Source organism: Podarcis raffonei, chromosome 13, assembly GCF_027172205.1.
Source record: "Podarcis raffonei isolate rPodRaf1 chromosome 13, rPodRaf1.pri, whole genome shotgun sequence".
NCBI lineage: Eukaryota > Metazoa > Chordata > Lepidosauria > Squamata > Lacertidae > Podarcis > Podarcis raffonei.
The window spans coordinates 23,288,283-23,299,522 of record NC_070614.1 but is presented as its reverse complement, the minus strand read 5'-3'; the positions used below and the strand labels follow the sequence as shown (position 1 = coordinate 23,299,522).

The window sequence follows — 11,240 nt, the reverse complement described above, 5'->3', positions numbered from 1 at the left end:
TCGTGTCCGACTCTTCGTGACCCCATGGACCAGAGCACACCAGGCACTCCTGTTTTCCACTGCCTCACACAGCTTGGTCAAACTCATGTTTGTAGCTTCGAGAACACTGTCCAACTGTCCTCTGTCATCCATCTCATCCTCTGTCATCCACTTCTCCTTGTGCCCTCCATCTTTCCCAACATCAGGGTCTTTTCCAGGGAGTCTTCTCATGAGGTGGCCAAAGTATTGGAGCCTCAACTTCAGGATCTGTCCTTCCAGTGAGCACTCAGGGCTGATTTCCTTAAGAATGGTTAGATTTGATCTTCTTGCAGTCCATGGGACTCTAGCACCATAATTCCAAAGCATCAATTCTTCGCTGATCAGCCTTATTTATGGTCTAGCTCTCACTTCCATACATCACTACTGGGAAAACCCACAGCTTTCCCTAAAGAATCACGAGAACTGTATTTTACACCTCACAGAGCTACAATAACCAGCATCTACACTTCCAAGAATTCTTTGGGGGAATTCATGCGATTTAAATATATGGTGTGTATGCAGCCTTAGTTAGTAGCAACATTCTGGCTGCATGATTGTGTGTATAATTCTGTATAGAGTCCATGCACAAACCATCTCAGTGCAAGCCAGAGAGAAAAATCCCATTTCATACGCTGGATTATTTCCATATGTCCCAGTTCAGATACCCGAGGAAGAAAGTCACATGTATTTGGTTTCAGTCACAGAATAACTGATGCCTGTTCTGCTGGGCTACATACGATAAAGAGGATGGAGCAACTCCCCTATGAGGAAAGGTTGAATCACTGGGGACTTTTAATTTAGAGAATAGGTAAGAGGTGACATGACAAAAAAATTCTGGCTACAGAAAAGCTTTTATCCTTTTCTCATTACTCTAGAACTCATGAACATCCTCTGAAACTGAATGTAGAAAGATTCAGGACAAATAACAGAAAGTACTTTTTCATTCAGCACATAGTTATGGAACTCACTCCTACACAGGACAGTGATAACCACCACTTGGATGGCTGTAAAAGAGGACTTGACAAACTCATAGATAAGATTTTCCATAGCTATTAGCCATGATGGCTATGTTCTGCCTCCATAGCTGAAGGCAGTAATGCATTTGAATCTCAGTTGCTAGAAACCACAGAAGGGAAGAGTGCTATTGTACTCCAGTCCTGCTATAAGGTTTACCACAGGCATCTGCTTGGCCGCTGTGAGAACAGGGTGCTGGCTCAATGGGCCTTGGGCCTGATCCAGCATGTGTTTTCTTATGCTCTTACACTCTTGTGCACACACACAGGATGTACATATGACTGATGGGGATACAAATTGTCCCTCCCTGCTCATCTGGGTGGCGGGCTGGGTTGAGATCCCATTCCCATTCCCAGCACTGTGTCTACTTTAATCCTCCCTTGTTTTGTTGCTGACAAAATCATTTGGGGTTTTTTTTTGGGGGGGCAGAGTTTTTTGCTTGGGAGCTGTATTAGGCTCCCAGGCCAAGGATTAGCCACGCCAGCTAAAATAGGACTAGGCTGCGAGTCTCCCATTGAAATCAGTAAGGTGTTGACGCTGCAATCCAACGCAGAGACAGGTTTCAATAGTTCACCTAACTCAGCATAAAATACTCATCCGGCTCTTCCAAACATAAAACTGCGCCCACTCAAAATACTTATGGGAGATCTGGGATAAAAAAACCAAAGTCTGCTTTAATACCTAATTATGCTGTCATAACTAAAAAAAAATCATAAACCCAACAAGCCAAAGGTTTTCCTTAATTATGCTTTTTCCTGATGCTTATTTGTACAGGCGCGTGTAGGCTTTTTTTTTTTTTTGCAAAACGTTATTTTCCGGGGTGCCTTTTTTCTGGTCTTTTTGTCGTTGCTGTTCTTCATTTCTGCAGAGAATTGAAGGCTAGAGGGGCGGCGGCCGCCGCGCTAAGCTCTCGGGAGACAGCTGCGAGGAGATGAGCGGAGGCACCACGTGACCCGCGCGTGCCGCATTTCTTCCTCTAGTCTCGGCGGCGGAAGGCGAGGATGCGCTCGCGACAAACCGCCGCTCCCTCCCTCCCTCAGAAAAGGAGCGTCTTCTCTATCGCAATGCGCGTGCGCGAGCAGCGACCATGCCCTCCCCGCCCCCTATCTCTCCCCTTCCGCCCCCCCACCTTTGCTTCGGTTTACTAGTTGACGTATCTGCCACGAGACTTGTCCGTCACGCGAGTCCCCTCCCCCTCACCCGCCGTAGAAAGAAAGAAAAAAGCCAAGCTCGGACAACAACAGGGAGGAAAAGGCGCGGGCGAATCCCAATGGCCCGTGGTAGACGTCTCCTAGCTCTCTTCCTCTCAGGCGCCTCGCGATTACCGCCGCCGCCCTCCACTACCACCAGCGCGCAGGCGCTCCGGCGCGTGCGTCACGTCGCGAGCGCCCTCCGCCTCCCCGCTCCCCTCCTCGGCCGGGAGGGGGCACAAGCGCGCGAGGCCAAGGGGAGGAGAGAAAGTTGGAGCGCGCACGCGCAGTGGAGGCAGTCCTATCCACGGCCGTCTAAAGAGGTAGGAGGAGGGTGGCGGCGGAGGCAGCAGCGACAGCAGCACGACGACCCACAGCAGGTCAACTTGGCTCGCTCGCGGGAGGCCCTCGCCCCTTCTCTCTCTCGGTTGGGACAGGTGCGGCCTGCTCCGCCCCATCCTCCTCCGCCTCCTGGCTTCGGTCTCCGCCTTCTGTCACTGGGGGGTCGCTGCCTCCCCCTCAGTGCGCGCGCGCGCTGGGCCTCCCCCTTCGCCTCAGTAGCAGCAGCAGCAGCAGCAGCAACCTCTGCTGCCGCCGTCGCCGTCGCCGCCGCCTCGTCGTTCTCCTCAGCCACCTTCTCTTGCCGTCTCGCTGCCGCCGCCGCCGCCGCGATGCCGGAGAAGCGGCCCTTCGAGCGGCTCCCGGGCGAGGTGCGCCCCATCAATTACGGGCTCTGCCTCAAGCCTGACCTTATCGACTTCACCTTCGAGGGGAAACTCGAGGCCGCCGTGGAGGTAAACGCGGGGCTGGAAGTGGGCGAGGCGAGGCGAGCGCGCGCGCGTGTATGTGTGTAAAGATCTGAGGGTGAACGTGTGGGCTTGGGGTGGGGAAAGGAGTGCGTGTAGGGTTCGGGGCGGGCGATGGTGACTGTGGCTTGGAAGGCCCCGGTGTGTGGTGTAGGGTAGGTGCGCCCGGGGAAGAAGGTGGGGAGTTGGCCCCAAGAGGAGGAATGCGGGCGAATAGCTCCGTGATGGATAGAATTGGGGTAAGCGTCGGGTGTGGGGCTTGGGCAGCAGGGATGGGAAGAAGGTGCACGAGTAAAAAGGGGAGAAGGGTTTCTATGAAGTGTAGGGGTGGGATGGAGTATTTTGGGGGACAGTGGTACCTGTTGGGCTGATTCTGGATCATGTTTCTGGTGGGCAGCCTCCCGAGAAGGTTAGTGGTTACTGCTCTTCTGAGATTTTGTATTGTGTGTGCGTTGTGTTGTTGTTGGTGGTGGTTTTTTTTTGGGGGGGGGGGGAGTTAAGACTTACCTGAGTGGGAAGGTATGCCTGCCTTTGGTGAAAGAGGGAGATCTGTTCTTTGAGTGTGCTGTTGGGAAGTACACTTCCAGATTGGGTGAAACTTGCCTAAGATAAGTGTGTTTCCAGGAGTGAAGGACATGATCTCTAGGATGGGAGGTGGCCTCTTGGCTTCTTCAAGAAGTTGAGAAGATTTTCTGGTTTTAATGAGGAAGTCTAATTCATAAGGGGTGGATACATTCTTGTAAGATTGAATAGGTTGGGGAATCCTGATGTTAGCAGTTTTTTATCTCTGGTCCTGTAGGTTTGGAGAAGGTTTCTTAGTTAGGATGGGAACAATTACTTGAGGAATTTGTGATTGAGGTTCTTCTTGGATTCATGACATATGGTGTATCTTTGACTATGCAAGGAGATTCAAGTAAGTGGTGTAAAATTTGTAGCAAAATGACCTCAGATGGGCAATATTCAATTATTTTGGATCAGAATTATAAAAGAGCAAACCATGAGTTTGGCATGTCTTCTCTTAGAATTAAGGGCAGGAACTTTCTTTGGAAAGGTTTTTTTTTATAAAAGAGTGCTGAGCTTGGGAGACTTTTGCCAATGAGTGTCATGTTGAGAATTATATGTGCAGGACATTCCTCTTGGACTCAGGGTAAGAGATGGGGGACTGTTGGTTCATGCTTTTTAGGGCTTCCTTAATAGGGAATAACATGAGCAGATGAAGGAGTGCCTTGCTCAGCAGTAGGGCTTTTGTGTGATGTGAAAGGTAGTGGAATGGAGTATGTATCTTTCAGTAGGTTGTTTGTATCTGCAGTCAGTTTCAAGTTATGTGATAGTCCGCCTATTAGGTGTGGAAGTGAGTAGAGCTTAGGAAAGAGATGCAAGTGGAATTGTTTCCTTATGTCTTGGTACACATTCTTGTGATGCTCTTTCTTTCCATGTGTCTCTCCTAAGGAATCCTAACAAAACAAAAAAATTCCTTCCAGTAGCACCTTAGAGACCAACTAAGTTTGTTCTTGGTATGAGCTTTCGTGTGCATGCACACTTCTTCAGATACACTGAAACAGTTGGTCTCTAAGGTGCTACTGGAAGGATTTTTTTTTTAAAAAAATTGTTTCGACTACAGCAGACCAAAAGGGCTACCTACCTGTAACTAGAACTAAGGAATCCTGTTAGTGATCTTTATCCATTGCCTTACATTCCCGTAGGGCAAGAATCATAACAAAGCCTGAAGAAATGTGTGTTTTGTGTTGCTGATATTGGTTTTGTAGTCGGTATTTTTTACTTTTTCCTCAGTATTGTAGTAACACTGCTGTTTTTTCTTAGATTTGGGATTGTTGATTTCAGTCAGCAGAACAGTGGGATGATTCTTGGGTAAAGTTTCTGCACAATGTTAAAATGCAGATGGGATAGATGTTGATAGGCCTGCTTCTTATTTCAGCTACCTATCTGAGAAAATGTCTGTGCAATACACAATCATGACATCAGGTTTCTTTTAATATAGAGGACAGTTTTCCTTGAAAACAGGTGTGTGAGGAATGCAGTTTGCTAGATTTCTCTGGGCTCTTTCCTAATCTGGGATCATTCAAATGAATAAGGTACAGTTTAAGATACCAGGAAGAGCCTCAGTTCTTTGTAACACAGCTCTTTGTCATAGAGTTCTAAAACCCTGTCATTAATAATGAATCCTTCATGAGTAAGGCTGGTTAAGTCTCCTGGGGCATAATTCGGTCAAGAGGAGTACTGTATGCTAAACTAGTTCTATTTCTGGCGTATTTTAGATTTGGGGAGGATGGCATGATATAAACTGGAGAGAATTTCTGGGACTGTTGAGAACCTTGAAGATTACCGAACTGTTGGTGAATAAAAGTTATTAAGACTGCAATCCTATCCATACTTATCTGGGACCAGGCCCAATTGAATTGAATAGGCCTGACTTCTGAGTAGACATGATTAAGATTGCACTACAGATAGGAAGGAAATATAATTTTTTTTAATTGCTTCTATTTCCTTTAGCTAATACGGCAGTCTCCAAAACTTTGCTAAAATACAAACCTATGTCCTGTAATGTTTATTTGCACTTAGTTTCTACTTGCTGGTCTTTAGACTGACATTTAAAATTGGAAAGTTTCAAACATGCTATAATCATACTGGAAAAATGTATATTTCATATGACTCAGCAATTCCTTAGATTTCAGCATTAATTCAGGCAGATGGATCACCAGGAGCCTGGGACTTTTCCTGGTTCAGGCTGGTACTAAAATACCCCACAAGAGTGCTTCAATTCTAAGTCCCGACCAGATAGTTCAGCCATGACATTGAAGCCATGTCTAGAAATCATAGGTGGTGTTGTTCTTGGTGTTTTAAAAAAGGTTTGATAGTTTCCTTTCATTCAGCAAGAGCATATCTGCAAGAGCATTCAAGTGAGCTAGTTTGCAATACAAACTAGTTGTTTCAGCCTTTAAGGGTACATGCAAACCAACTGAATTATTTATAAGGGGAGTTATTTTCAAGACACTATAGATATTAAAAGACAAGTTAAACTCCATTATTCAGAAGGCAGCAGTGTCCAGAAAGAGCCCCAACTGACTGGGATGGAGAAAATTTGTTTTGTCCATAACTGGCTTTGTGTCTCAGCAGGAGCAAATTTCACTTTGAAGTGTTGAGCGAGCGTATTTGGCTACATAAGCAGAGCAGGAAACACTGAAAGGTGACCAGTTGTGTAAATACCATGGAGACAACGTGCAGGGAAATGGAATGCAAGTTGTTAAAATGATTCTGATTTTGAAAACAACTCCAGCAGAGAATGGTGTGCATGTTTCCAAGTTAACTGTGGACTGTGGTATGTCTGTTGATGGGGGTTGGGTGGGAGGAAGGGAAGAGAATGAGGCTATAAACGAACCACCAGTTCAGTTAAATAAAAACATGATTTCTCAAGCAAATGTGTTCAATAAGTGTGGTGACACTTGCAAATGTTGGGTGTTAAATTAGGATGGAAAGTAGCCAAGATTGAACAAGGCGTATTAATTATTTCCCCTCCACCTTGCTGCAAAGGTTCCTTGGTCAATTATGCTAGCACCCTGTGACTGGCTTTTGACACTTGTAAAAATCATTTCAAAATGTGCTGTAGTTTGTGGCTGATAACACACTTAAAATAAGAGACAATAACATTTTCCCTGTTTGAGCCCTAGCATAGAATTGAGAATGTTTCCAGTAGTTATAAAAGCTAATGTTTCTGAAATGGGCAGTTTGTGGAGAACTAATGTACATGATTTAGCTTAAACTTAGCAAGTTCCATTTCATAGTTTGGGGAAATTCTGGGGAATTTCTGAAATTGCTGTTTTAAAGTATCTTGAGGTAATGTTCAGGAATCCGAATGTGTGTGCTTAACACACTTAAGTTACTTTCTGAAGCATTCCTGACAGTTGTCTTAAGTTAAAATTTATCTTGAAAGCCTTCAGTTGTATAAGAAGGGTCAGAATATGTGCTTAGGTATATGCTAGCAGCTTATAATGTGGCCCAGTGCCTACAGTATGTCTTGGGGCCTTGATTCAAGTTACAGATTGACCCTGCACTTGCTTGGTGATTTTGAACAAATCCCCAGGAGGAAAATGGGAGTAATATATTTCTGTTGTGGTCAGTGTGTCTAATTTGACTCAACCTCCTATTAGAAGGGAGGTCAGAATGATCTGAAAATAACTTAGAATATCTCTTGATTTTGTATTTTTCAGTGTGTGTAGAAATGAAAAACAAACCTAACCTAATAATGTTGAGTGTCTTGTGAATGATGATTGCGATACATCCTAATCTACAGGACCTGAAACCAGCAGTAATTTGGGAGAAAGCCAGTATTGCTTTGTGACTGCACAGGTTCATGCTAAGTCCTGGGACAAAATACTTTCTCACTTGAAGGTTAAAGGGAGCCAGTGTGGTATAGTGAACAGTGGGGGTAGTGGACTTTGACTAGAGAGACCTGGCTTCAAATCCCCACTGAGCCATGAAGCACATTGCATGACCTTAGGCCAGTCACTATCTCACAAGGCTGTTAGGATAAATCCCTGTGCATGTTGCCCTAAACTCCTTGCATAGAGCATGAGATACAAAGGTTAATAATAAAAAAGTAATAAAATGTTGCCACCTGAGTAACTTGGAGTTAGCCAAACGTTGAAGGAAACATTTTCAGCTGTGTCTTGAAAGTGTAATTTCCTCTACTATTTCACAAGGTCAATGAACAATCATAGAACAACTGAAAACCATAATGTTAACCCACCAATTTAAGCACCAGATTAGCAGAAGGTCAACACACTTATCAAGTGAAAGAGACTTGTAATAGGAGTTCAGCTGTTGCAGAGAGTTTCCATTGGTGACAACTTATGCACTTCAGTTTCCAATGAGATATGCTAAACGGTGCTTGTAACCTCATTTTAGGACACTAAGTGGCCAAGCATATAAGCTTTTTAATTGAACTCTTTGCTTTGGCAGCTCTCTTGTTCATACCAGCTCTAGAGAACAGGAAACTTTGATCATCAGATATTTGATTATTATTGATGCTGTGGCAAGTCACATTATTTCAATGACTGGTAAATGAGTTACACTTTATTTTCAGCCTTTCATTTTGGCACTGCTTTGTTTTTCTACTTGGTAAAAAACTTGGCATATTGGGAAGAAAAACCCAATGCTGTGGTGTGTTTAAGTGTAATAAATTGGCACATACACCAATAGTATGTTAACACAATCACTAAGTTTATTGGTAGCCACAAAAATACTTCCGTGTCTAGTGACCCATTACAGTTGTTGTGCAACATTTTCATTTTTTGTTGAAGAACCATGAAAACACAATTCTTTGTTGATAAGGCAATTTATTATGGCTACGGTACTGGATATACTTACCTGGAGGGACGCGGGTGGCACTGTGGTCTAAACCACTGAGCCCCTTGGGCTTGCCAATTGGAAGGTCAGTGGTTCGAATCCCCGTGATGGAGTGAGCACCTGCTGCTCCGTCCCAGCTCCTGCCAACCTAGCAGTTCGAAAGCATGCCAGTGCAAGTAGATAAATAGGTACTGCTGTGATGGGAAGGTAAACAGCATTTCCGTGCACTCTGGCTTCCATCATGGTGTTCCATTGCACCAGAAGCAGTTTAGTCATGCTGGCCACATGACCCGGAAAGCTGTCAGTGGACAAACGCTGGCTTCCTCAGCCTGAAAGCGAGTTGAGCACTGCAACCCCATAGTCACCTTTGACTGGACTTAACCATCCAGGGGTCCTTTACCTTAAAAAAAAACAACTTTCCTGGAAATAGGTTCAGTGAGATTAATGGAAGCTCTGAGTAGATATGTATATTTAATAAATTTGTCCATAAAAATACAGTATTTTCTCATTGCAGCTTAACAACATTTAAACACTGTAAAATTATCTAAAATATAAGCAACATAAACGGAATCACAACAGCAAAAACATAGGATTGTAATGCAAACAGCAGTATTTATGCTAAGTTTAAAAAGTCTCTGGCTCCATTCTTTCATAAGGTATCTCCTCTTTTTATCCTGGAAACTAAAATACTCTTATCTTTGAAATTAAAAAAACAACAACTCTTGAGGCACAGTACAGAGGCAGGATTCCATAAACTCTTACACTGGCTTTCCCCATTGGTGAGCACTCCTGTACTTTCTGTGAAAGCGCTGTTTCTGCCAATGACCACCTCTACTTTCATGCACAAAAAAACCTTTGTGGCAGAAAAGAGAAATGATTTCTTTCCCACTGGGCATTTGGGAGATGCAGCAGAAAGGAGATGCTGCTGGCTTTTCCTGCAACATCAGATGGGAAGAAAAAATGTCCATTTGGAGGGACTTGAGGGAATGATGCATCAATGGTAAGCACTGGTTTACCACTGTTAAGCAATGATTCAGATAGTAAACTAAGCCATAAACTTAAAACCCCAAAGTGTTTATAACCTCATATCCTTCTCAGTGCTCAGTTGCAAACACCTTGCTGTGCTACCTGCTCTGTATGAGGTTTAGACATCAAAGGATCATGGATACTTTTTTATTAATTTGCAGAATTCCTCCCACAGGGGGTTTGTGGAGGTCCTTGCCTTGAACAGATTTTTGAAACAGTGTAAAATCTTTTTGTATGGATAAACATTTAGTAGTAGGTGATTCGGGAAGGGAAGGAGGAGATATGTAACTTCATGGCTAGTTCTGAATGTCCAGTTCAAAACACAGGCAGAGGTCTTTCCCAGCCTTACTGAGTCTTTGGAGAGCTGTTCCCAACAATACTGGACCAGAAAACTAATTTCACCTTTGACCTTGAAACTGTATTGCAAGCCTGTATTAGAGCCAAAGCATTTTTATGGTGTGACGTATTCTATGAGAATAAGGGTACCAGGTATTAAGGGTGCCTTCCCTTACGTTGGAAGCTGACTTTAACTTTGTGAGCAACTGTAAAATAATGCCCTCCAAACTATAATAGGGTAGGTTTCTGCTATGCATATAAGCTGTCAGGAAAATGTCAGATTGTGAATGGCATCTTCTACCTTAAAGGTTAGACAAAGGAAGGGACCTTTTAAAGCTCTTCATTTGTAGTGTCTCATTGGTCTTCTGATTTAGCTGAAGGATATGCTGATGTACTTAGTAAACTTTAACCTGCCTGCTGCTTTTTATAGCTTGCTTGTTCAGTATCTGCCAGGTTTGTAGATCATGCTGATTAGGTGTTAATTTTGTGTTTCAGTTCAGTCTGTTTAAGATGCTGAATATCTTCGACTGTGTGCGTGCAATATATTTGTACACTGGTTGGGCAATAGTTGAAGGTCAAAAATTTTAACACAGTAATACGTTTCCTCCAGAGGTTCTGAAAATTACAGTAACTAGGGGAATGGCTGGGATCCAAAGATCCACACAACTAGTTCCACACACTTAAAAAGGATGTTTGACGGTTTCCTTGAGCTGTAGCTTCTTATGCCACATAACAAATGATTTTTGATAATCTGGGGATTTTTAGAAGTTGTTTGTGTTATAGTATAGGGTGCTTTGCTATTCAAAGAGAAAAAAATATTACTAGGTATGCAAAGGTACTTGGGCATACCTAAAATAGATCTTTGAATACTCACGAATTGTCTTTTGTAGGTAGCAATATTTCAGGCAGGATATCTTGGAATTCCTGGCATTCGTGTCTAGCCTGTTGGTCCATTATTTCTAGATCTAGGCAGATTTGGCCCTCCAACCTCTGAAATTCCTGATGTCAGCAACGTTGTAATTAGTTAAACTCAGCCAAGTGGTTATACAAGTTTAAGAACAACTTTTGCATAGGAATTGACTTTGACAAAGATTGTCAAACTGTCATCTGAATGCTGAATTGCATTCTTTTCCTGCATAGAACAGGAGTCTTGAGCGGAGGAAGCTGTTGCTTTGTTTTCTATTAGCAGATTTACTGCTTGGATACTATAATCCACATTGGATGCAAATCAGTGGGAAAATGTGGTTGCCTAGATAAGGCCTTATAATTACTGTAACTGCTTTCATTTGTTCACAGATGTGATCTTACAAAGCTCTTTCTGTTGTTGGGTGGAAATCGGTTTGATTTCATGTATTTTGGAGAATAAATAACTTGGTCACAGTCCAATATATTGGGAGGGCTAGCTGTCTGGCATGGACTATAAAGTTGTAAGCAGTGGTGAATTCTGATTGAGGGATTAGCTGCTCATCTCACTGCTCACTCTTCT

At 43.5% G+C, this 11,240-nt stretch overlaps 1 protein-coding gene across 3 annotated transcripts in view; it reads left to right on the top strand.

Moving 5' to 3' along the window:
• The first annotated feature begins 2,177 nt into the window (after positions 1-2,177).
• The window catches only part of NPEPPS (aminopeptidase puromycin sensitive), a 75,131-nt gene continuing 66,068 nt past the window's right edge, over positions 2,178-11,240 (top strand). The window contains exon 1 of one of the 3 annotated variants that reach the window (XM_053361122.1): positions 2,178-3,016. In XM_053361122.1, the coding sequence (XP_053217097.1) occupies positions 2,303-3,016 (714 nt within the window). In that variant the 5' untranslated portion in view covers positions 2,178-2,302. Of the gene's footprint in view, positions 3,017-3,216; positions 3,268-11,240 lie in introns of those variants that run through there. The other 2 variants (XM_053361121.1, XM_053361123.1) reach the window with 2 other exon arrangements.